The sequence below is a fragment of the Pteronotus mesoamericanus genome, unplaced genomic scaffold (assembly GCF_021234165.1).
Source record: "Pteronotus mesoamericanus isolate MK-2021 breed Mesoamerican mustached bat unplaced genomic scaffold, CSHL_Meso_final contig_177, whole genome shotgun sequence".
Classification (NCBI taxonomy): domain Eukaryota; kingdom Metazoa; phylum Chordata; class Mammalia; order Chiroptera; family Mormoopidae; genus Pteronotus; species Pteronotus mesoamericanus.
Genome location: NW_026555073.1, coordinates 6,461,635 through 6,488,616, shown reverse-complemented (window position 1 = coordinate 6,488,616; position 26,982 = coordinate 6,461,635). Strand labels below are relative to the sequence as shown.

The 26,982-nt window shown below is 44.8% G+C and overlaps 1 protein-coding gene across 1 annotated transcript; it reads left to right on the top strand.

Moving 5' to 3' along the window:
- The first annotated feature begins 1,141 nt into the window (after positions 1–1,141).
- Positions 1,142–26,292, top strand: PGK1 (phosphoglycerate kinase 1). The gene is made up of 11 exons (XM_054566660.1): positions 1,142–1,322; positions 11,014–11,064; positions 14,474–14,629; positions 14,745–14,889; positions 18,496–18,599; positions 19,192–19,311; positions 22,943–23,057; positions 23,286–23,465; positions 24,628–24,805; positions 25,327–25,425; positions 25,800–26,292. The coding sequence occupies exons 1-11, from the start codon at positions 1,258–1,260 to the stop codon at positions 25,838–25,840; spliced, it is 1,254 nt and encodes a 417-aa protein (XP_054422635.1). The 5' UTR covers positions 1,142–1,257; the 3' UTR covers positions 25,841–26,292.
- The last annotated feature ends 690 nt before the right edge of the window (positions 26,293–26,982 follow it).

Sequence of the window (26,982 nt, the reverse complement as noted above, 5' to 3'; positions counted from 1 at the left end):
TCATACGGTAGTTTATTTTTGAGGTGCTTTATTTTAATACCAGCACTACAAACTAAAGAGTAGAAGTTACAACCTCATGGCTCATCCGGTGAATCCAGCTGCTAGACATGTTCTGTTTGAATCATGCAATACTGGCCTGCAGAGATTTTTCTTTTTTCCATTTTATTTATTTGGGGGGGCAGTTGTATGAGTTTTAACACATGTATAGATAGATTCATGCAACTGTTTCCACACTCAGGGCACAAAATAGTTTCATTACCACAAAATGTTTGTCATTCACTTCTTTGTACTCACACGTTCCCCCCACTGCTAGTCCTTCGCAATTAATGATCTCATCTTCGTCCACTTTTGCCTTTTCAATGTCATACATTTAGAATCTTACACAATATCTAACTCTTGGAATGTGCCTTCTTTTATTCAAAATGATTCCCATGCAAACTGTTGCTTCTATCAATGGTTCATTCGTTTGTATTGCTGGTGAGTATTCATTCCATCGTAAGGATGTGCCTTAGTTTGTCTGTCCATTCAAGGACATCTGGATTGTTTCCAGTTTTCACAAGTTATGAATAGAGCTGCTATAACCATGTGGGATTGATGGGTTATATTATAAGTGTAGGTTTAATTTTATAGGAAACTGCTAAGCTGTTTTCCAGATTGACTGTACTATTTTGGGGAGCCAGGAAATCAGAGAAGTTTTCCAAAGGGAGGTGCCATTTTCATCAATGCCAGTAGGCCTGCTGGGAATTTCATGGGCTTGGGGGTGGCGCTTTCCCCCCACAATGTCGTAGGTTTGCGCTGAGTTTCAGCTGCTCTAGGCGAGGCGGCGGTGATCAGAGCGACAGCCTGTGGCATGTGTCCTTTCACTTTCTTCCCGTGGCGCCACCAGGCTCCTTTCTCCTTCAACAGGGGCCCTGCGGCGCCACCTTCCAGCGCTGCCCCAGGTCAGGAATGTTCCCAGTCGGTGCGTGCGGTACGTGACAAATAGTAGCCGCACGTCCCACTAGCTCCCTCACAGACTGACAGAGATTTGGAGCAATGGAAGCGCGCCGGCGCTTTTGGGCTGCGTCCAATAGCAGCTGCTGTAAGTGGCGCGCGCCGCGCTGCTGCCGGGAAGGGGCGGGGCTAGGGCGGGGCTGGGGGCGGGGTGCTGAGGCCCGCGCGCAGCTCAGCCGTCTGCACGCGTTCCCCAGCGCACACTCGCTGCTGTCCCCGTCGCTGTGCGTTCTCTCGGCTTCTTCCCGCTGCTGTATTGCCAAGATGTCGCTTTCTAACAAGCTCACTCTGGACAAGCTGGACGTGAAGGGGAAGCGGGTCGTCATGAGGTAATTCTGCACGTCTGCCCTCGCGACCCCGGGGCTCTGCTGCAGCCCTCCGGCCCGGGCCGACTTGCTTCCCCGCCTGCGCGAAGTTGCTTGAAGTCCTGGACTCGGTCTTGTGGGTTTTAGTCACGCTGGGTGACGCTGCTGACCGTTGTGGCTGAGGCTTTGCCCGGGTTGGACGGTTTCTAACCTCATTTCTCCCAGTCCACTAAGCGAGCTCTAGTTGCCCTTTTGGGGTGGATCCGGCGAGGCACGGCTCAGATTGCCGGGACCCATTTTACCCTCTTTACTATGCCTGCGATGCAGTTCCGTCTCCTCCAGTTCCTAGTCTGCGAGGTGGCACCGAAGGCATAGTCTGCAAATGCCTAGGCCCCAAGGCGGGGACCTTGAAAGGTCATTTGGTTACTTTCCCTTACCCTCCGCCCTAGACCATGGCAAGCAAATGAAAAACGGCCCACATTTCCAAAGTCCATGCGTAAAAGGAAATATTTCCCAGAGGGCTTTGATTTAGATGGTCGGGAGTAGAAGCCCCTAAAGCATCGGGGGTAGGAGGGTGAAGAGGGGTGGGACGCGCGGCAGGCGGCCCTTCCCAGTTTATGTAACAGGCCTCTGCACCCTACCTGGTCGTTGGACTCCAGGCAGCGGGGTTTGCATCAGCATCGTGACACAGGCTGCGTAAAGGCAGAGCAGGGTGTGGCTACGCATTCTTGGTGTTCTCCAGCTTCACCCCGCAGGTGGCCAGAGAAGCAGGATATTACAAGTGGGGAGAGCTCCCCATGCACTTTGGGGGTATCTTAATCTGCACATGTGGATCCCTGGTCACTTACCAATATAGCGTCTCTCTTATTTGCCTCAATTATCAGTATGGTGTATGGAGCTTTTACATTTCTTTTTGTAACGCGTGGTACAAGTGTCCATGGCCGGGGCAAAGTGCATGAGGAAAGTTATGCAGCTGATGCACTTGACTGTTATATAACTTCAGAGGATGCAAGTATGGTGCTTTGGGGGGGGTGTCCTAAGGACTTGCTATTATAGCGTTGTGCTGTATTGTCTTTTTTGGGAGATGATAGGCAGGCATGCAAATGGTGTGATTGAGCGTCTTTCTCAATTTGGATTGGTTCAAGTGAAAGTATTTTTTGGACATTAACAGATACATAAATAGTAGGGGCTCTTCCTTCACCCCAGGCACTGTGAAGGCACTATGAATTAGAAAACTGTATGGGTGCCCTAAAATTCATGTAGCTCTTCCTTCTCTTTAATTTCACTGTGGCCACTGTTAGTTTGCAACTGACTTCCTGTGCCTTCACTATGGAAATAGTCAAAAGAACTCAGTAGCTTATGGCCATGAAAAATACCTGGTGTCCACATTGTCCCAGATGACCCAGCCCTTCCAGTCTGGACAAAGTAGGAATTGCAGTCATCCTGGTAATAGACAAGGGCCCTTTCCACCCCTCGGATGATGTTAGGAAAGAGGACAGATCCTCTGAAAAACAGGTGGACATTGGCAACTAGATCTTAGGTTTTAATTATCGCCTCCCATCTCCTCTCTGCTCAAAAGCTGGACCTTTCCAGATGCAGGCACCAGCTGCAAGACAAGTGGTGGGGCCCCTTCCTACAATTTCAGTTTTGGGCTTTATCTCCTCTCTGCCCTGGCTTGAGGAATTAACTGGGTTGGCTGGGAGAGGGACTAGAGAAGGTGCTTGTCTTTTCTCCCCCTGGATCTAATATGAAACATCTTTATGCCCACGGACTCAGTTTCATTCGATGCAGGTAGACTCTGAGCCTTGAAACGATTGGCTGGTCCTGTTTTGCTGATGGAAAATGACCTGTCCAAGGTCACTGAACTAGCAAGTTGCCGGCAGAGCCTGGACTGGAGTTCGGTCTCCTTGGCAACCGACCAGATCCTCTAAATACTGGGACATACTGACCAAAGGCAGTTAAAAAAGACCTTTTGTTTGCTGCAGTTGCGATCTATAATTTTTCCCGTGTAATCTGGATCAATTGTGCTTCTTTGGCCTGGGGACAGGAAGTCACTTTGTTCCCTGATCATTAACGCCTCTTTGGAAGGAGAATCACATTGTAGCACTACTCTTTGGAGGAGCCTAGGTAGCCATGCTTTGTCAGCTCAAGTTTCTTTTTGTTTCAATGTTACTTGTGGTTGCCGGCAGTGTTTTGGAAATGGGGCCTCCGGAGTAATGGCTTCCTCACTTAGCTCCTCTCTTTGTCTTGCAAATGAGAACTCCCCAGTACGTTGAGTCTTCTGACTCCTGCTTGGAATCGCCTGGGGAAATTTTTCTTTTTTTCCTGTTGTTGAGGGAACTCCGGAGAGCCAGAAACCTGACTGAATAATTACCAGGTTCCACCTCAGTTCTTTAGGGCATCAGCTGACCCTACCTTTGAAGAAACTTCTGCTTATTTTTTTGATGTCGTTTTCTTTCTTCCTCTCATAGGATGCCAGTCCTACCCCTTTCCTGACTGTAAAACACTTCCCTTTTGCTTGTCCCTCCCCACATTTTTAAAAAAAGCCTCAGTGTTTTCTCTAACCTGTTGTAACTTGTTAAGCAACAGACTTGATGTAGTAAAAACAAGAAACACAAAAACTGAGAGCAGATTTTTTAAAAAGTCTCTGAGACAGCCATGAGATCCCAATTTTCCAGTCAGGGGCAGTAAAGCCAGGGTGGACATAGTTCCGTTGAGACCTTTTAATGGAACTGGGCCTGGACACCTTAGATTTTAGGAGGCAAAGACTTGATACTTATACTAAATCAGTATTTTTAACATTTTATTTTGAAATCATTATAGACTCACAGGACTTTGCAAAGATAGCAGAGAGGTCCTGTGTTCGCCCAGTTTGCTCCTTTGGATATATCTTACATGCTTGTAGTACAATATCAAAAGTAAAAAGTTGACTTTAGAATGAAGTGTATAATTCTAAGCTGTTTTAGTGCATGCACAGATGTGTATAACTCCCACCATAATTATTTTGTTTGATCATCACTAAGGTCTCCCTCCTGCTACCCCTTTAAAGGTATGGTCCCTCTTCCTCATTCCTAACCTCTGCTACTGACTAATCTGTCATTGGCTTTTGTAAAAAAAATATTTTGCTTATTTTTATTTTTTTAAACCTTATATTTATTTATTTTTAGGGAGGGAGAAAAAGAGAGGGAGAGAAATATCATTGTATTTCTGTCACATGCCCCCTACTGGGGACCTGGCCCGCAACCCAGGCATGTGCCCTTACTGGGAATCGAACGGGTGACCTTTTGGTTCGTAGGCTGGCACTCAGTCCACTGAGCCACACCAGCCAGGGCTGTCATTAGCTTTTTTTTTTTTTTTTCATTCAACATAATGCCCCTGAAATTTCTGCAAGTTGGTTCAGTCAGTCCTTATATTGCTGAATAGTGTTCTATGGTATGGATGTTCTACCAGTTGTTTAGGCCATTAAAGGATATCTACATGGTTTCCAGCTTTGGGCTACTACAAATAAAGCTGTTGTGAACATCTAACATCCATTCCTGCACAAATCTTGATATGGACATATGTTGCCATTTCCGTTGGATAAACACGCCTAGGAGTGGAATTGCTGGATCTCACACTTTACCTTCTGAGGAACTTGCATACCATTTGCCAAAGCAGCCCCACCATTTTACGTTCCCACGAGCAGTGTGTGAGTGTGGTCAGTCTCTGCGTCCTCACCAGCATTTGGTGTCGTCCTTGTTTTTTTATTCCAGCCATTCTGATAGGTATGTAGTGATACCTGATTTCATGCCTGAGTGTTTCAGGGAAGTGGAAAAGGAAGGGGGGGGCGCACGTTTTACGGAGAGTGGAACAAGTGGAATGCGTAGGCAAGGGCAGCATCTGGTGGCGGAGCCCGCCGAGAGGAGGGGCTCAAAGGAGCTGTTGCTGCTGGTCCGGGAGATGGTAAGGGAAGGCCATCTACATTCCGTGAGAAGAGAGTACAAGTGCAGTTCTCATCAGTAAGCTGTGTAAGCTTGAATAGGTAAGACAGATTCTCCAGTGTTTCCGCCCAATGAGTTTCCTCCTTGTAAGGGCTTGGGGTACAGAGTAAGCACTGCGAGGAGGGTGCTCTGCCCCTTGCTCTTAGCCCTTTTGACCACAGGCCTTCTGGGAGGCTGCAGAGGGAGAAAATGACCCGCGGTAATGGGATACTCTACCCTCTTCGGAATGCACCTAATGGCTGGCAAGATATTTAAAGAAGATGCTTCGAATCAGAATCAGGTAGCCTGAAACTAAGGAGAGTGCATTTCTTTTTATTCAGAGGCATATGTATACTGCTTCCATTTTCAAAGACTTTTCTTTAATGAAAATGTTTGTATATAAAATTAGTCCCTCAACCCACCTTTGGAAAGACCGCTCTTCAGTTAGGTGGATTGGAGTACAGGCAGGCTGCATTGTATTGCGTGTTGTCTTCCTGCACTTAACAGACACTGTGTTTTTGTTACAAATTGAAGGTTTGTGCAACCCTGCATTGAGCAAGCATGCGGGTGCCCGTGTTTCAAAGCATTTGGTCACTTTGTGTCTCTGTCACATTTTGGTAAAGTAATTCTTGTGATATTTCAGGCTTTTTCATTATTATATTTGTTATGGTGATTTCTGATCGTACCCATTTTGATTGTTTTGGGGTGCCACAAACTCCACATAGTAAGATAGCAGACTTAATAAATATTGTGTGTGTTTTGACTACTCCACCAACTGGCTGCTCCCCGTCTCTCTCCCTCTCCTTGAGCTTCCTACTCCTGGAGTCACAACCATATTGCATTTAGGCCAGTTGAGAACCTTACAGCGGCCTCTTAAGTGTTCGAGGGAAAGAAAGAGTCTCACATACCTGTCACTTTAAGTCCAAAGCTAGAAATGATTAAGCTTAGTGAGGACGGCAAGCTAGTTTAGCCAAGCTGAGCTAGGCTAAACCCTACGCTTTTGTGCAGTTAGCCAAGTTGTAAATGCAAAGGCAAAGTTTTGGAAGAAAATTGTGCCGGTCCAGTGAACACAGTAACAATAAGAAAGCAAAACAGCTTTATTGCTGATAAGGAGAAAGTTGCGGTCTGGGTAGAAGATCAGATCAGCCACAGTACAACATTGCCTTAAGCCAAAGCCTCGCCCAGGGCAAGGAGGCCCTGACTCACTTCAGATCTATGAAGGCTGAGAAGGGGAAGGAGGGACACTTTGAAGCCAGCAGAGGTTGTTTCAAGAGGTTTAAGGAAACAAGCTAACTCCATAGCAAAGTACAAGGTGAGGCAGCAAGTGCTGGCATAGAAGCTGCAGCAAGTTCTCCAGAAGATCTAGCTAAGACAATTAATGAAGGCAGCTATGCTAAACAACAGATTTGCAATGTAGATGAAATGGCCTTGCATTGGAAGAAGCTGCCATCCAGGACTTCCATAGCTAGAGAGCAGAGGACAGCGCCAGGCTTCAAAGCATCAAGGGACAGGCTGACTCTCTTGTTAGGGGCTAATAGAGCCGGTGGCTTGAAGCTGAAGCCGGTGCTCATTTACTATCTGAAAATCCTAGGGCCCTTCAGAATTACGCTATATCGACTCTACCTGTGCTCTATGAAGGGAATAAAAAGCCTGAATGACAGCACATGTGTTTACAAGATGGGTTACTGAATATTTTAAGACCACTGTTGAGACCTACTGCTCAGAAAAAAAGATTCCTTTCCAAACGTTGCTGCTCATTGACAACACACCTGGTCACCCGAGAGCTCTAACGGAGCTGTAGGGGGAGAACGGTGTTGTTTTCATGCCTGCTAACAGCCTCCACTCTGCAGCCCATGGAAGAGTAATTTCAACTTCGAGGTCTTATAATTTAAGAAATACATTGCGTAAGGCCGTAGCTGCCACAGATAGTGATTCCTCTGCTGGATCTGGGCAAAGCCCGTTGAGAACCTGGAAAGCATTCGCTATTCTAAATGCCATTAAGAATATTCAGGGTTCACAGGAGGAGGTCAAAATATCAACATCAACGGGATTTTCGGAGAAATTGATTCCAACCCTCATAGATGAATGAGGGGCTCAAGATTTCAGTGGAGGAAGTAATTATAGATGGAAACTGTGGTGGAAATAGCAAGAGGACTAGAATTAGAAGTGGAGGCTGAAGATGGAACTCAATTGCTGCGATCTCATGGTAAAACTTTAATGAATGAGGAGTTGCTTCTTATGGATGAGCAAAGAAACTGCTTTCTTTGTTTTTTTTTTTTTAAAGATTTCATTTATTTTTAGAGCGGGGAAGGATGGAGAAAGGGAAAGAAACATCCATATGTGGTTGCCTCTCAAGTGCCCCCTGCTGGGGACCTGGCCCGCAACCCAGGCCTGTGCCCTGACTGGGAATCGAACCAGCGACCCTTTGGTTCACAGGCTGGCGCTCAATCCACTGAACACACCAGACAGGGCTGTTTTCTTTTTTTTCTTTATTATTATTTTTTAATCTTCACCTGAGGATATGTTTATTGATTTTGTTTTTTGAGAGAGAAAAATCAGTGTGAGAAATATTAATTGGTTGCTTCCCTATGCTCCCCAACCAGATATCAAACCCGCCTTTTGGTGTATGGGATGACGCTCCAACCAGCTGAGCCACCCAGCCAGGGCCGAAAGTGATTTCTTGAGATGGAATCTCCTCCTAGTGAAGATGCTGTGAAGATTATTGAAATGACAAAAGACTTAGAGTATTACATAAACTTTGTTGACAAAGCGGTGGCAGGGTTTGAGAGGATTGACTCCAATTTAAAAAAAAAAAAAAGGTTGGTTGGTTATTTATTTATTTATTTTTAGACAGGAGAAGGGAGGGAAAAAGAGGGAGAGAAGCATCAATGTGTTGTTGCCTCTGAAGTGCCCCCTGCTGGGGTTTGGCCCACAACCCAGGCATGTGCCCTGACTGGGAATCGAACTGGCAGCCCTGTGGTCTGCAGGCCGCTGCTCAGTCCACTGAGCCCCACCAGCCAGGGTGGATTTACTCCAGTTTTAAAAGAAGTTCTACTGTGAGTAAAATGCTGTCAAGCAGCATTGCATGCTACAAAGAAATTATTCATGAAAGGAAGAGACAGTCAGTGTGGCAGACTTCATTGTTGTCTTATTTTAACACATTGCGTACCGCTCATGGGTTTTCTCGTGTTTCGCGCGCCATCTGTTAAGGACTTTAGATGTCAACACACTGTCTTGTCCACGTCGAATGAAGCGATCTCATTGGTGGAAACCATGCAGGTCAATCTACAAAAAACTATATCATTGCACGAACCCATAAAGCATTGCAGTTACATTGTATTTTGGTCATTCGACCCTGGCGTATGTCTTAGAGATTTCTATGTGGTACGCAATGTATTAAGAAATTTCCACGGCTACCCCCAGCCTTCGGCAACCATCATCTGTTCAGTCAGCAGCCATCAACATCCAGGCAAGACCCTCCACCGGCAAAGAGTATGACTTGCTGAAGGCTCAGGTGATGGTTAGCATTTTTTAGCAGTAAAGTATGTTTAAATTAAGGTTTGTACATTGTTTTTTAAGACATAATGCTATTGCACTCTCAAGAGATGACAGCATAGTATGAACATACTTTTATATTCAGTGGGAAACCAAAAAAAATTGTGAGACTCATTTTATTGCGATATTCACTATGTCGTGATGGTCTGGAATGGCTCTTGCATTATCTCTGAGGTTTGCCTCTACAGGACTAGGGAGTAGGATATTGGTGGGCGTCTAGTGGGTCTAAAATCTTATAGTTATCTGCCAGGCCTCGGTCTTTGAGAGGAAAGACCAGGAATGGCGCTTTATGGTCAAGCGTGGTAGCATTGCCTATCGGGGGTGTCTAGCCCGCGGCCACATGCAGCCCAGGATGGTTATGAACGCTGCCCAACACAAAATCGTAAATTTACTGAAAAAACTTTTTTTTCTTTTTTTTCCTTTTTTTGCTCATCAGTTTTCCTAAGCGTTTGTGTATTTAATGTGTGGCCCAAGGCAGCTCTTCTTCCAGTGTGGCCCAGAGACGCCAAAAGGTTGGACACCCCTAGTAGGTCGGACTTTGCCTGTAGTCCCTTAGCATGTGTTGCTGTTTCTGGTGTGAAGAGGAATATAAATGGAACCACTTTAAAATGGAGCCGGAGCTGCCATGCCAAGGGAAGGGCGCTTCTTATGCTTCAAATCTTTGGAATGATAAACCAGGGCAAAATAACCTTTGGACTGGGCCTAGAACAACATTTTGTTGCGAAAAAACTGTTTGCAGTGATAACAAGAAGTCAATTGTTGTGATTGAGGGCTGACGGCTACTGCAATGGAAATTGAAAACATTGCTTAGAATTAACTTCACTGCGTTATGTGCACCAATAAAGATGCATCCCTCCTGTTGATGGAATCATTCTCCTTCTGTGTCTTATAAAAACCCCGTGCCTGTGTCTCCTAATCCAAACACTGTTTGGGGCTTCTGCCTGAGTCAGTCCCAAACAGCATGCCTCCTGATCTCTGTAAATGCTTGTTGGCTCTCACTTTGAAATATTTCTTATTTTTAGATTAACATGAGTAATGGTTGATCTGCCTTTTAAATCATAGAATTATCCTTTGGGAGAAGCATTAACATATGTAATAATAGTTACCACTTTTATGGCACTTATTGTATACCAGGTATTCTTCTAAGCACTTTCCAAACCACTACTTCATTTATTTCTCGCAGTAACTGTGAGGCAGATACTATCATCCGCATTTTGCAGATACAGAAAGAAATCATCTAAAAAGGATCTTAGCAGGCAAAACTTAGACCTTACAAAGACCTACCACACCTTGTTTTTAGTCAGATTGAAGTAGGCTGAAGGTCCTAGAAGTTCAGAAGGGGAAAGAATCACGGGTCTTTGTAAATGGTAAAGCAGTAATCTCTTGGGTAAGAAAGGAGACACTGCTTAGTAAACTTCTGCTTATGCCGTCCTTCCTGATCACTTCCTTTCCAATCACCCATTTGTCTGGTGGGCAGCGTCACATGTTCCGCTCACTCCTCTCGGGCTTTTTGAAAGAGCCTATCTTATTTTTATTGTCTGTGTTTTGCTTGAAAGGATACTGAGTGAACTTGGTCTTGAACAGTGGGCTTCTTCTGGTCTTGCGGCCCCAGGTTTTCTCCAAAAAACAGGATCGTCTCTTGATGTGTTTTATTTTTCCTCATTTAAGTTCACTAGGCCCCAGAAATAATGTCAAAGGAATCAGAATCAAGATGTGTTTCTTATTATGCCTCACATCTCCAGCTGCCGCTGTTATTAGATACTATCATGCGAGGCCCACGCGAGATCTTTTTAGATAGAACACATGTTTAGCTATCCCGGTCTCCAGGGCTAGTTCCTGTGATTTAAGTAAGGTTTTATTTGTAATTTAAAAAAAATTTCCTTTAAAGTATGAAATACATACTGAAAAGGGCACAAATCATAACCTCAAAGAATCATCACAAAACGAGCATGTTTGTACAATCACCCAGGTCAAAAACTAGAACATCATTGGAGACCCTCTCTGAAGTCTTATCTCAGCTGCTGCTCCCACCTTCCTTCCTAAGGCTAGCCACTATCTTGATTTCCAATACCACTGATGATTTTTAGGGTGCTTTTGAACTTCCAACTTATTTAACTGGTTTACAAAAAGCACCCCTCTTACCTTGGAAAGAATACTACATTGGTCGTGGCTCTGAACATGAAACTTTGTTTCTTTTTTAGAGTGGACTTCAACGTTCCTATGAAGAACAACCAGATAACGAACAACCAGAGGTGAGGTGCCTGCTAAGCACTGAGTTGGGTTTAAGATGTGTGTTGGTGTGGCTTATAAGATGAAATGCTTTTCCTTTCTTACTATAAAAGTGTGGTAACGTAAGCTGTGTGATCTTGGATTTTCAGCAAGCTATCCTCCAATCTGCTGCTTTTTTTTTTTTTTTTTTTAGCCAAACTACTGACATGCCAGGGAGCTAGATGTCAGTAGCTCCCCGGTCTGCTTTCTTATGAGAACATAGAAATTGGGGGAAAAAAAAAGTCATCTTAAGAAAGTGATCTTTTTATGCCTCCATTTAAAAAAAAATTGAAGAATTTGGGGTTATACATTTTTCTTATTTATTTTTTTAATCCTCACCTGAGGGCATGCTTAGTGATTTTTTTTTTTATAAAGAGAAGGGAAATGGGGGTTTGGAGAGGAAGAGAGAAATATCAGTTGGTTGCCTCTCACATGCTCTCTGACCTGGAACTGAACCCGCAACCTAGGTGTGTATGCTGACTGGGAATCGAACCCGCAACCTTTCGATTTACAGGACGACGCTCCATCCAGCTGAGCAACACTGGCACAGTTTAGGGTTAAGTGTTTTTAAAGAATGTCAAAATTTAAGGTTACTGTGGCTTCTTCTGCAGAATGAAGAACTGTGCAAGAGAAGGATTTTTTTAAACTACCAGTAATTATCAAGCTTACAGGTCGTTCTCCAAGCTCCCATTCCAGATAGCCCAGATAAAAACCAGTTTTTGAGAATTTTGATGTAAGGGAAAAGACTTCCAAAGAACTATTTTCAGTCTGTTTAAGCTGCTTCAGATATTTTGTCTCCTAGATTCAGAAGCAGAAATTTTAAGCGGTAGTTCTGTTCTTGCTTTTCACCAGGTTGTAAAAGAATGTTTTTAAGTTTTAAATGAAAGATTTGAGCTGGAAGGGCACTTTCCAATGATCAGACTAGTGCCGTATAATGTAATTACGGTATGAGCTACATGGAATTTAAAATTTTTCAATGCCACAGTGAAAAGGTAAAAAGAAACATATTTTATTTAGTCCAGTAAGTCCCAAGTAATCATTTCAATATGTGATCAATAAAACAATTAATCAAATGGACATTTAACTTGTCTCGGTATTAAGTCTTTGAGATCTCGCTTGTATTTTCCACTGTAGCACATCTCAACCTGGGCTGGTCACATTTCTAGTACTTGAGAGGCATATGTGGCTGATAGGAACCATGTTGGACAGCGCAGGTCTAGACCCAGAACATTTGTAAGTGTTGCCCCGGAGCGGAGCGTGGCAGTGTGCCAAGCACATTCCTGCCGCACCGTAGTGGAAGGCTTTGTACGAGGCAGCTCTGACCCTTCTTGATTTACATTATTTTCTCTAGCACACAGAAGAGATTGGGAATACGCGTGCCTACGAAGGTATTTTATGAATGAAAAGCAGAGAAACATGTCTAAGGCGATCTTTTCATTTTTGGAAACCCATGGAGTCGATTAACAAAATGAAGCATTAGAGATAGTAGAACTTGTCGATGAAGGATAGCCGTGAAGATTAATTTGGTTCCATTGGGCAAACTTTATACCTGATAAAGGTTTCCTGTTTATTTGGCAAAAAAAATGAGTTTTTATATCTGCCAAATAGCTTAAGATGCTTTAGAAACATAACTCTGTTTTTTATTACTGCATACTCTGGTGAAGTGTAACCTTATTAAGGAGCCTTTCCCTGGCCCGCCTGTCTCAGACACCCTCCACCGCCGTTCCCAGTCATTCTTTTCCCCTTGTTTTATTTTTCTCCATAGCTCTTACGACCACCTGACGTAGATATATTTCGTTTGTGTGTTTATTGCTTATTATCTCTCCCATCATTAGAATTCCACTTCCATAAGAGCAGAAAGTTTTTTTTGTTGTATTCTCAGAATCTAGAACAGGACCTGGCATAAAACAAGTATTCAATAAAAATTTGTTGGCCCTGGCTGGTGTGGCTCAGTGGATTGAGCACCGGCTTGCGAACCAAAGGATCGTCGGTTCAATTCCCAGTGCAGGGCACCTACGTGGGTTGTGGGCCAGGCCCCCAGTAGGAGGCGCACGAGAGGCAACCACGCATTGATGTTTCTCTCCCTCTCTTTCTCCTTCCCTTACCCTCTCTCTAAAAATAAATAAAATCTTTTTTAAAAAATTTGTTGAATAGGCAAATAGTTTTGTTAATTATCAGCTCTAATTTCTTAAAGACTGGCAAAAATGGAAGGTTAGTATCAAGTTTGTAACAAAATTTTGAAATGTTTAAAGGAAGTTGAATAATTTTTTAGTTAAACTATAATAGAGTAAATGTGATGCATTATATAAACATTGTAGATAATGCATATTTTTTTTTCTTAAGGAAAACAGTGACTTGGGATATGCAGCGGGTACAGAAACGTTACTACAATTCTCCCTAGGTTTCCTTTAATGGTTGCAAGATTTAGGACTTTTATATTTCTTCTCAAGTCATATAAGACCATCCACACATTGGGTGATTTGCTAGGACTCACAAGACACAGCATATAATGTCGCTGCGACAGTTTATTACATTGAAAGGATGCATGGCAGGGTCAGCAGTGGGAAAAGACAGGTAGAGCCTGGAGAAATCGCTGCATGGGCTTCCGATGCTTATGAGGGGACACTGAGTGTGTTCCTCTGTCCAGCAGTGAGAAAAATGCAGTAATTGTGTGCGATGTTTATGCCCAGAAAAGCCCATTAGAGACCTGGCCTCCAAGATTTTTACTGGGAGCTGGTAATGTAGGTACCTTCTGCCCAGCAACTATTAAAATTCCAGGCCCCCACAGGAAAGCAGGTGTTCAGCAGAAATTGCCCTGTGTTTACAGACACTCTAGGAAGAGTGGACGACCCTTGTCAGTTAAAGAACTGAGGGATCTCTTGGAGAGTGGGTTAGCCTTGCAAAGCAGGTCCCTCTAAAGACAGCAGCGTCGGGCCTGCTAGCTGTGTTATGTTTTCTGCTGAAGGGGCAAAGCATGATGAGGATGTACAATCCTAGGTAGGGGGTGGCCATTAGGATTAACTTCTTCCCCTGAACGTGTACCTGAGGACCATTGTTGAGGTGCCAAAAGTAGAGTCAAAGGAATTTGGAAAAGAGAAGGGGCTTTATGTGTTTTGCCCCCCAAAGATTGTATTTATTTATTTTTAGAGAGAGGGAGGGAAACATCCACGTGTGGTTGCCTCTCGCACACCCCCTACTGGGGCCCTACCCTGCAACCCAGGCACGTGCCCTGACTGGGAATTGAACCAGCGACCCTTTGGTTCGCAGGCCAGCGCTCAATCCGCCGAGCCACACCAGCCAGGGCGGGGCTTTATGTTTTACGAGGCCATGAATAAACTATTTCCTGCTAATTCCTAGGAGTAACTTCTGTCTGCTGTGTCTTTCTGGTTGCAGGATCAAGGCAGCCATCCCAAGCATCAAGTTCTGCTTGGACAACGGGGCCAAGTCCGTTGTTCTCATGAGCCATCTGGGTCGGCCCGACGGTGTCCCCATGCCTGACAAGTACTCCTTGCAGCCGGTTGCTGTAGAGCTCAAATCTCTGCTGGGCAAGTAAGTGGCAGCCCCGGCACTGGTGGACTCTGTCACAGCAGTGTTGTCAAGCATGTCGTGACTGGTTCTTCAGTTTCAGATGGCTCAAGTGTCTCCATCTCATGCTCTTCCCCAGGGATGTTTTGTTCTTGAAGGACTGCGTGGGCCCCGAAGTGGAGAAAGCTTGTGCCAACCCAGCTGCTGGGTCTGTCATCTTGCTGGAGAACCTTCGCTTTCACGTGGAGGAGGAAGGGAAGGGAAAAGACGCTTCCGGGAACAAGGTAGGGCCTGTGATGTGTGGCATTAGTCGGGTGAGGCGGGCTGAGTCTATAAGAGACTGATTGACGAATAGAGGAAGCTTGTGTTTATTTTTCCTTAGATTCATTTTATTGAAGTGTAACACATACAAAAATGCATAAATACACAGCTGTACAGCTTGATGATTTACCAAAAAGTAAGCTAACACCGGTGTAACCACCACCTAGGTCAAGGAACGTGATATTATCAGCATCTTAGAAACCCTCCATATGCTCAGGTGGTTTTAAAATACCTTTGAGTCTATGGCCATACCACCCTGAATGTGCCCGATCTCCTCTAAAATACCTTTGACCCTGCCTGGCTGGTATGGCTCAGTTGGTTAGAGCATCATGCCATAAACCAAAGCATTGCAGGTTTGATCCCCAGTCAGAGCACATACCTAGGTTGCAGGTTTGGTCCCTGGTCGGGGCACGTATAGGAGGCAACCGATCGATATTTCTCACATTGATGTTTCTCTCCCTCTCTTTCTCCCTCCCTCCCTTCCCCTCTCTCTGAAAATAAATAAATAAAATATTTAAAAAAAAATCCGAAAGCAACCATAGGTAACCCACGAAACAGATTACTATGACCAGACAGCTGCAATTCAAATATTAAATGATACAGCCGGCTCTTGGAGGATGATTTGGAATTCGCCCTACTGGTAGCAGGGAAGCTGAAGGCACCGTCTGAGTACCTTGCACTCCTTAGGCCCTCAGTGTCTTGGGGGACAAGATGTTCTGAGGCCAGTGTCTCAATCTCCTGTTGTACCCCTGACATTGCTTAAGATCATCGGCGCGCCTGCTTTCAGGCAGTTTCTTTTCTTAGTACCACGGGCCCCGGGCTTGCCTTATAACCCTTGCCTTTGGCATGCTCTTTCTTGCTCTAATAGTAGCACTCAAATGCTGACCGAAAAGTTGGTGCCCTTTTAGACTGAAACTCAAGCTGCCCAGGCTCCAGGGCTTCGACATGGCAGGAGGCAACTGGCAAATAAAGGCAGAACCTTTTATTCAGAAAGTGATGAGCCAACCACACTCATCTTGGACTTTTTTAGTTAGTTAACATTATGCTTACGCCGTCCAGTAGCTTTCAGTGTCTGAAGTTCCGGGAGCCAGCTGTGAATTTAAAATGGGTAAAAAAAAAAAAAACAAACAAACAAAGCGAGGGCATAAAATGTTTTCTTTATCCTGAGTCCCTGCAGTGGTCTTTTAGGAGCATTCTCTTCTAGTTATTGGCAGGTGAGAAATGAGAAAGGGGCAAGGATGACGGGGTGGCTTGCAGGGGGCTGGGTGGAGGTGGGCAAAGGGGAAAACGGGGATAACTGTGACAGCACAAACAACAAAATGCAATAAAAAAGGAGAAATAAGTTCTGATTATTATTATCATCAATTTCTATAGCACCTTTTTCACGGCGAGCTTTCAGTTGGCCATTTTTCCTCAAACATTTCTTGACTGGAGGGGTTATTATGTGTGGTTTTTTTTCCCCCCTTAATGACTTTATTTATTTATTTTTATACAGAGGGGAAGGGATGGAGAAAGAGAAGGAAAGAAACATCTATGTGGTTCACTCTCATATGCCCCCACAGGGGACCTGGCCTTGGAACCCAGGCCTGTGCCCTGACTGGGAATCAAACCGGTGACCCATGGGTTCGCAGGCCAGCGCTCACTGCACTGGGCCACACCAGCCAGGGCTGCCTTCCTAATACATGGGAAGATTTCAGGACCAGAGAGTAACTTGCCAACAGTTACACTATGAATTAATGTTAAAAGTGGGCCTAGAACCCAGGTCTCCGGCCATTTGGGCCACTGTCATTACTACACGAATCATCTTGAGTCACCGGTGGCAGGTGATACTCCATCCTGGAGAGGTTATGGGGGCTCTGCAGACTTCAGTTTTAGCACCAGTGCCCCTGCATCCTTTGGGTCATGAGAGGAAAGCCCCCCATTCTTGTGGTAGCCGCCTTCATCGTGACGCACAGGAGGGCGGGAGAGGCCATGACTAAAAGAAACATCTCCTCTGTGCTGTGTGCGCTTCTTTGGCATGTCTCCCTGTGTGTCTTTGCCTGGTCTCCTGCCAAACACTTTTTTCTTTGTCCTGCCATCCTGCTTTTTGTCCCTTTTCGGGGGAATCCCCGGATAGTGCGCTGACATTTCAAAGCCCTATGGTTTACTTCTTTCCTCCCTCTTTTTCATAGAAATGATTTCTTGTTTTTTTTTCAGATGTCTAACTTCAGGGAAGACCATAGAAAATACCTCCCTTTATTTTTTTATTTTCATTGAATCTTCTTAAAGATTTTATTTATTTATTTTTAGAGGGAGGGCGAAATAGAGGGAGAGAAACATCGATCTGTGAGAGACACATCCATCAGTTGCCTCTTGTGCACCCCCAGCTGGGGACCTGGCCCGCAACTCGGGCCTGTGCCCTGACTGGGAATCGAACTGGCGACCTTTTCGTTCATAGGCCAGTGCTCAATCCACTGAGCCACACCAGCCAGGGCTTTAATTTAATCTTTATAGTATTTTTTTTTCACTATCATTCAGTCCCCTTATACCCCATCCCTCTGGCAATCCCCACACTATTGTCCATGTCCATGAGTCCTTTTTCCTTCTTGCTCAATCACCCCTTACGTCCCTGTCCCCACCTGTCATCCTGCTCTCCCATCTCTTTTTCCTGTTAGTTCAGTGTGTTCGTTAGATTCCACATATGAGTGCAATCATATGGTATAAAATATCCTCTTTTAAGTAACATGAACTATTTCCGCGGTCCTTTGCTCGTGTCATGTTTGCGTCTGCTGCCTCTGTCCCTGCCTGCCCTTGTTGCTTTCATGAGGAATATGTGTGAGGGCCCCCTTTGCAGAAAGACCTTGGTCGCCAGCATTCTCCCATCTCCTTTACCAGGAGAACATGTTAAAAATGAAATGAGTCAAGGAGAGGGGAGAATAATCAGAGTCTTGTTGTAGGAGTTGTGGAGAAGCCCATGAAAAATGGGATGTGCCCTTGCTGGGTGGCTCAGTTGGTTGGAGCATCGTCCTGTACACCAAAAGGTTGTGGATTCGATCCTCCGTCAGGGCACATACCTAGGTTGCGGGTTCAATCCCTGGTCCATGTGCATACAATCCCCGGTGTGGTTGCTCAGGAGGCAACCGGTTGATGTTTATCGCATCAATGTCTCTCTCTCTCTGCTTCTCTATCTTCTTATCTCTTTTTCTCTCCCTCCCTCCCTCCCTCCTTTCTTTTCTCTCTCCCTCTCTCTCTAAAAGCAGTGAAAAAAATGTCCTCGGGTGAGGATTTAACAAAAGAAGGGATGTAGTTACTTTTTTGTGATTAGAGATTAAGCCACGGTTCAGGAATTTCTGGTTTGCAATTTGAAGGAAGGCAGAGGAGAGCAGAAACTTGCAGAAATGACCAAAAGACCTGGAATATTTGAAAGAAAGAACAGACCCTGTTGCTAGTTATAAAAATTGATGTCCCACCAAACTCAGGGTCTTTAGAGATGTTCAAGAGGACTTATGGTATGAAATGCTTTTATAGTTGTCTTTGCAGCCATCAAAATTTACTGTTGTTGGTTTTTCCATTTTTTTATTCCTCTGCAGGTTAAAGCCGAGCCAGCTAAAATAGAAGCTTTCCGAGCCTCACTTTCCAAGCTGGGGGATGTCTATGTCAATGATGCGTTTGGCACTGCTCACCGAGCCCACAGGTACCAAGAGTCTTGTTTGCTGTTGAGCTGGGAGGAGTCATGCTCCTCTTTATCAAGTATCCCGAACTCTGGGTTGCTTTTGGAAATTTCTGTATTACAGCGTGATCCTATTGACTTCTGTCTCTCCTTGGAGTTACCAATTCATTCAACCATGGCTCTTGCTGAGTGTCTCTGATCCAAGGAGGAAATAAAAGTCAAAGTTGAGAATCGCGGAACTTTTTGTTGTGCTTCCGTAAGCGGTCGCTCTTTCTCACAGGGGATATGCCCTGTGAACATTGGGAATCAGTCTTACACTGTCAGTAGGAAGCAAATTGAGGAATCCTCTGTTGTTATCAACTGGCTGATTATTTACTGGGGTTAAACCATTGGCATGAAGACTACTAATAATTGAGTATGTTAATATCTATGTAAGGTCATTGCATTTTGTTTGTTCCCCTTGACCCTGCACTGTTGGCCAGAAATTTTACCTTCTACCTAAGTGTCCTTGTTGCAGTTTAGGGATGAAAATCATGGCCTCTGAAGTATTTGAAGGAGATGGTTTCCAGAATCGAGAGAATTAGTACACAATTTGAATGTCTCTGGTCTTTTCTAGCTCTATGGTGGGAGTCAATCTGCCGCAGAAAGCTGGAGGTTTTCTGATGAAGAAGGAGCTGAACTACTTTGCCAAGGCCTTGGAAAGCCCAGAGCGACCCTTCCTGGCCATCCTGGGCGGGTATGAAGAACTCTTCAAAATTGTGCTTTCATTAGTGTGTTTGCCTGGTAGGAGGCTGTAACTTGGGCGGCTTATTGTCAGACAGCACAACCGCACTGGGTGACAGCGGAGAGTTCAGTGGAGGGGCTGTCTACAAAGGCGTGGCCAGCTTTTAGGGCCACTCAAAAGGGACAGTACAGTAACCTGGCGCTAGGGACAGCTGTCGCCATCCCTAGGCCTGCAGGGGAAAAGGGAGGGAATGGTTACCAGAATCCTGGGAGGGTAGTTGTGTGGAGAGGGCTCTCTGATAGGAACTGAGCCTTTGCCCAAGGGATAGTGAGTGAGACAGTCCTCTGGCGGGGGTGGGGGCAGCGGCCAGGGACATAAATATTCTGACATCCCTTCAGTTTCCTACTACTGTGCTTCTCCCACCCCCGGTGGGCTGCAACCCAGCTGGAAGCCAGAGGGCCAGGGAGTCCCTTGAGGAAGTCCGTGCAGGTCAGCCTCCTGGGGCAGAGAACAGGGCTGGGAAGGAACAAAAGATGGTTCTGCGGGGAAGAGTGGGAAACGTTTGGGCCTTTCCCATACATACAGTCTGACAGGGAATAACTAGGAGAATCTCCTCATCCGTGTTTGTTTATTTAAATATTTTATTTATTTACTTTTAGAGAGAGGGAAGGGAAGGAGAGAAGCATCAGTCAGTTGGTTGCCTCTCGCGCACCCCGCAGTGGGGACCTGGCGCACAACCCAGGCGTGTGCCCTGACTGGGAATCGAACCGGTGACCTTTCAGGTCACCGGCTGGTGCTCAATCCACTGAACCACACCAGCCAGGGTTCATTTGTGTTTAATATGTCGTTTAGTACTCATTTCTCCAGATCACATGCCATTTTATATCTTCTCCTATGGGCAGCGGTATCACATGGAGAATTATATTGTGGTGGCTTGGTTAAAAATAGAAATTTCCGAATTGTGGGTCAACAGGCTAGCAGGGTGTAGTTCGGGCGATAGAGTAGGGAGAGGGACGTGGCGCTGCTTGGAAAAGACAACTTCCTGTCACTTACTTTGGCTCTGTAGGGGGTGGCCTCTTTCTGACCGGATGCCTCGGACCCTACTGTGAGCAGGGCTCTTTCCCCGACGGGAATGAACACACTCAGCATTTCCCTATGAAAGCCGACTCTGGACTTGGGTGTCAATTTCCCAAGTAGCAGAGTTGCTCTCCAGGCTCCATGAGCCCAGTGTCAGGGTCCTAAAAATAATTCAGCTGGGTACAGGTTATCTGTGTCCTGGAAGCACTGTGCCCCTCTTATGCACTGGGTTATAAAGGTCAGATTGATCTTTGCCTCCCTGGAGATGAGGATTTGAGCTGTCTGGTTTTGTTCTCCAGCCTTCTCAAGACATGGAATATGGGAGGGAGTGCCACGTAATGGTTATGATTAGGTTTTAGACTCAGCCTGAAATAGCTGTTTTCGGGGGAGTTTGCCACCTTTCTTGCAGTGTACCCTCCTTAGATCATTGACGATCGTGGAGAAAATTTCTAATTTTTATTAAAAAGCATGCATGGAAATTGAGACAACAATATAATAAACCCCCAGGTGCCTATCACCCTGCTTCAACAATTTTTGCCTACCTTGTTTCACCCAGCATCTAATATTTTTTTATCAGGAGGAATTTAAAATAAGCCTTAGCTATTGTATAATACTTATGTATGCACCTCATAACCGATAAGATTTACATAACCACGTGGTAAAATTGAACGATTTCTTCTGATTACACCTACTCTGTATTCAGAAGTCACTGATCGTCTCAGAAATGTCTTTTTGTAGTTTGTTTGAATAAGGGTCTAAAAGAGGTCCATGCATCGCACTTGGTTGTGAGGTATCCTTTATTCTGTAATAGTCCCTTGTTCTTTACTATTTTTATGCCATTGACTTACTGAAGAAGTACGGAATTTGAGCTATAGAATACCCCACATTCTTTAGAAGAGGTGGAGTCACTTTTCTCTTTTTTAGTAGTTTTCGTCCTCCATCACTCCCTTCTCCCTGGTGTAATACGTACTCCATTCTTGCCCTTCATGATGATCAGCTTTATAAGTCAGATAAATAGCCTCTTGTCACCCATTCCCCACATCACTGTTGTTTAGACTCCCCACTTCACAAATCCTAGTATAGTGCCTCTTACAGGGTAGCCATCATCTTGTTTCTTGAATGAAGAGGGAATAGGCCCAAGGTGATATGGTCATTTAAGTGGGATTTAGATATATAGGAATGTGTTTGGAAGGCAAGCTGTTACTTACATAATGGATTTTAAAAGTTGTGCTTCAAGTGAATTTGTTTCTTTTTAGTTTGGATTTTTTTCTTTCACAGAGAGATGAAAGGAAGTCTGTATTTACTGTCTGGTTTCCCTCTACTAGGATATAAGCTCCCAAGTATAGGGATCTCTGTTTTTGTCAGGTGATTTTTCTCTGAGACCTAGAACAGTGAGTGCTTGGCGCACAGAGTAGGTGCTTATAAATAATGTTAAGTGGCCCAACAGGATAATGAATGCCATAAAGTGAATGTCCCTGTCACTGAGAGTAGACTAAAGAGTGTGGATATCTTTCTGTTTTTGCACAATATGTGTTCATTTGGTATGCGAGGTCTGTCCAGAAGGTATCCAGCCATGTACTTTGAAAAACAGAGACCTTTATTGTAGAAGATACAGGAAACACTGTCCATAGGACAATGATGCCTCAGTCCCCTTCAAAGTAGGCACCTTGGGACCTCACACAGTTCTCCCCATCGCCATCAGCTGCCCCGTCATATTTTCCTCAATCTCAGTGATGGTCTGAAATTTCTTCCCTTTCACAGGTGATTTTAGTTTGGGAAACTCCAGAAGACATAGGGTGCCAAATATGGGCTGTAGGGGGCCTGAGTCTCCTGAGTGATTTGATATTTTGCAAAAAAAAAAAACCTACATGGGATGTGACATATGTGCAGGTGTGTTGTTATAACGAAGCTGCCAATCACCAGCAGGCCATAGCTGCGGCCTTCTAAATCATCCACATAGTTTCGCAGAGGAAAGTTCAAGCTTAACGCAAAATGTGTTGCAGATTCACTGCTCTACTTGCTCAGCCATTTTGAATGCGATGGCTGCACAGTACACATGCTCACTCAGTGGCATCTACCGCCCCCACTGGCAAGTACAGTGAAGTCATCATTGTTCATACGTGTGCTTTCCAGTCCACTCTTCTTGGCTGCCAGGTTACATTGACGTTGTGCAAGCCGTTCTCATTATATTAACAATGGCTGGGTTTTTTTCCGGACAGATCTCATATAATCTGACCCTTGCTTTAGGGTTAAGACACTTCTGAGTAGGCTCGGGGAATCCCACAATTAGCAGTCTGGCGCAGGCATAACTAACCGATCTTGACTCTCTGATTTTGCGGGGAAGAAGAGGCAAAATAGACCTATTTGGAACTCATGGTTCCTTTAGATGATAGTAGGTCTTAGCCTTTTGGTCTAACAGGATTTCTTAGAAATGAATTGGCCTTCTGGGTTAGAGAAACATAGGCAAAGTTAGCCAATGCTTTTGTCACTTTGTGGGACTTTTTGCTGTTCCCATGCTTCGATATCCCCTTGTTCTTTTGGTGATGATTCTTGCTTTCCCTTTTAGAGCTAAAGTCGCAGACAAGATCCAGCTGATCAATAACATGTTGGACAAAGTCAATGAGATGATTATTGGTGGTGGAATGGCCTTTACCTTCCTTAAGGTGCTGAACAACATGGAGGTAGGAAACCAATGCCAAGTGGATGTGCAACAGCTCTTGATGAGATAGAAATTTATGTAAATTTCCAAAGAAAGCCAGCTTTTGGCACGAGCCCTAAAAAGCTCTCATTTTTATTCATTTTGACAAATTGTTTTCCCTTTGTCTTGGACTTCCTCCTTTATGTCACGTTGTGAGCTGATCATGTCCTTAGTATAGAGGCTGATCTCCATCATCCTGTCTCCTGGGTAGATTGGCACTTCTCTGTTTGATGAAGAAGGAGCCAAGATCGTCAAAGATCTGATGTCCAAAGCTGAGAAGAACGGTGTGAAGATTACCCTGCCGGTTGACTTTGTCACTGCTGACAAGTTTGACGAGAACGCTAAGACTGGCCAAGCCACCGTGGCCTCTGGCATACCCGCCGGCTGGATGGTGAGTCACGTGCGTGCTCGGTCGTGTGAGTGGACAAAAATATTTGGTATCATTCATTCAACCAACCAACAAGCATTTTAAAGGAATCTCTACAGGATGGGGGAAAAGCAATGATAATCAGATTGCTGTTCCCTTCATAAGTAATGTGGGGACAACGCCATTTTTTGTTTCTTCATCTATTTGTTGTTTATTACATATTTAATCATGCGCTGGGGAGGTGCTCTGTACGTTCTTGGTTTGGGCCGTTCTGAATTATGTTGCGACTTAGAAACCTGTGTAAGAAACCTTTCTTCTCTGAAAACATAAAGGCAGTCAAAGTATACTGATTACAAGCAGGGGGGAATGTATTGCGTATATTGAAGACTAATTTAGTTGATTGTAGTGTTCTCGATTTTAATAGCTGTAAAAAATCATAGCATGTTGATATACTAATTTGCTTCGTGATTTTTGTTAGGCATGTAGGTTTTATTTATTTAGTTCAGTGTTTCTCAGAGCATGGTCCCAAGAACAGCATGAGCAGCGCCATTTTGGAATTTGTTAAAAAAAAAATGCAAGTTCCTGGAGCTCACCCCAGACCTGCTGAGTGGGAAGCTCTGGGGGTGGAGCCCAGCGATCGCACTCGGACAAGCACCGCCGGTGATTCCGGTGCTCGCCAAAGTTTGCGCAGCGCCGATTTGTTCCGTGATTTGTTCCGTGTTTCTCAGCGTCGGCTCTGTTGCCGTCTCGGGTGGTTTTTGCTTTGTTGTCCCGGGCTTTAGTTGCGTTATAGGATGTTTTAGGCATCTTTGGCCACCAGGGGCCAGTAGCACACCCCCACCCCCACCCCCACCCCAGCTGTGACAGCCAAGAAATGTCTGCAGACATTTCCACAAACCCCCTGGGGAGGGGCAGAACTGAGCCCGGTTAAAAACCACCAATCTAGTTCTTCACAGTAATGGTGTGGCTACAAATGCTGTTATCAAAGAACTTTGGAGCTTCTCCCTTAGACTTGGTCTTCCATAAGGGGCATAAACAGGTTTATAATTTTAAAAGACTGAAGGGTATCTTGGTTCTAGAAGAATCTCTGGTGTTCAGCCTTGAGTTTTGGTCTTGGTGGAGGTGGGGTTTGCTCCTTCCAGTAGCTTTACTTGGCAGCTCATCGTCTCTTAACTGTCTCCCACAGGGCTTGGATTGTGGTCCTGAGAGCAGCAAGAAGTACGCCGAGGCTGTCGGCAGGGCCAAGCAGATTGTGTGGAACGGACCTGTGGGTGTATTTGAATGGGAAGCTTTTGCCCGAGGGACCAAAGCCCTCATGGACGAGGTGGTGAAAGCCACTTCCAGGGGCTGCATCACTATCATAGGTAAGTGGCCCTGTATGGGCCTAATGCATGTGAACTGGCAGAGTTCTGGTCAGAGGAAAGTAGGAGGGAGATGGGTATGTCTTCCTAGGTTTGTTTTCACTGGGTGAATCTTGAGAACTAAACAGGTGTATGATTCGTGGAGGAGGCTTTTAATGGGATGGAGTTGGGGGTTCATCATCAGCTTTTTTTAAAAGATTTTATTTAGTTTTAGAGAGGGGAAGGGAAAGGGAGAGGGAGAGAAACATCAATGTGTGGTTGCCTCTCACACACCCCCCTACTGGGGACCTGACCCGCAACCCAGGCCTGTGCCGTGACTGGGAATCGAATCAGCGACCCTGTGGTTCGCAGGCTGGCGCGCAATCCACTGAGCCACACGTCAGGGCAGGTTCATCAGCCGCTGTTTGGGCTTGAGAGTGCACTGCCTTGAAGTTTTAGTGCCGATCCCCCTTTTTTTTTTTTTTTTTTTTTTTTTTTTTTTTTGGCCTCTCCTTTACCATTTTTACTTGGCTTTCATTCGACAGGTGGTGGAGACACTGCCACTTGCTGTGCCAAATGGAACACGGAGGACAAAGTCAGCCATGTCAGCACTGGAGGTGGTGCCAGTTTGGAGCTCCTGGAAGGTGAGATTCTTCCCTGCGTTTAAGTTTATTTGGGGGAAGGATGGGGATTATGTAGTGAGAGGAATGTACAAGGGACTAGAGGTAGTAGGTAGTGTTGTCACTAGTAGTCATTTTTAGCCGGACAAGACAAGTGGAGGAACTTCAAATAAAGCTCCTAGCATCCCGTTGAGGTGGGGAGGGGCCGATAGGAAGACTTAGTCTCAAAAAGGTTACGCTCCAGTAGACCTGGGACCCAAAACGTAAACGGTCCCCAACTCCTGGCTGTATATCCTAAAGAAGAGCTGACATGTTATTGGGAAAATAGAAAGTGAGAGGCGTGGCTTAGTGGGTCCTATAGTAATACTGTCTCTGTGTGTGTGCTCTCTCAAAAACAGGTAAAGTCCTTCCTGGGGTGGATGCCCTCAGCAATGTTTAGTACTTTTCCTGCCTTTTGGTTCCTGTGTGCATCCCCTAACTCTACTTAGTGCTTTCCACATCTCTACTTGGTATTAGCTAAAATCTTTCCCCATGTCAAGATTCAGCTAGTGGCCAAGAGATGCAGCCCAGGAACACTTAACGCAGTTGCACAGCAGCCTGTCAGCTCATCTTTACTGCACCCTGGATTTGACTACATTCTTCAGGATCCCATTTGAGTTTCTTAGTGGCTAAACCATTGTGCATTCTAGAGCGCATATATTTATATTTTGCCTGTCAAACTGTTCGCTTAATTCTCTTCTTGGAGTAGCGTGCTCCGATTTAGCGGTGTCATTGTTTTGCCACTCAGCATGAAAACAGGATAAAATTCCAGTTGCAGGGAGGGAGGGAGATGAAGTTGGAGATCTATGAAATAAATAATAAAAAGTATTCATTGAAACTGGAATTTTTTTTTTCCTCGTCATACTTTCTTAGTCAGAGCGAGAACAGAATCTTCAAACGATCAAATCATCTATGTTTCCAAAGGGAAGAAATGACGCAGCAGTGACGGGGAGGTGTGAGGGAATTAGATCAACGGCTACTCTTTTATCGAGGTCCTACTTTATGGCAGACACTGTGATAGATCCTTTATTTTAAATTTTATTTTTATATTTTACAGATGAATATAATTTAAAAAGTTAAGGCTTATAACAAAAAACAGGCCTCATCCCATTTTTCCCGCTTGTGATTGACGGTCCCCACAAGTGACCGCTTGTAACGTAGCCTTTTTCTAGCATTTCCCTCCATGTTTCTGAGTAACATGCTCATGCTGTTAAATTCTTGGTTTTTTTTTTTTAAATCTTACCTATTTCATACATGGGATGCTTTAGCTCTCTTACAGCCTCTGTTCCACAATACTACCCATTCTTCATTCTCCCAATGTCATAATTCCAGATTAGATTACATTGTGATTATAAATACTATTCAGAGCTGAGCTACGTCATAAGCTGTAGTATATGTACTTAAGTACCTTTTTGTAAAATTGACTTTCTTGTGATGGCGTTGGTTAATAAGATCGTATAGGTTTCCGGTGTACATTCTATGACACATGCTGTGTATATCTCATCGTGTGCCCACCACCCAAAGTCACATCATCCTCTGTCA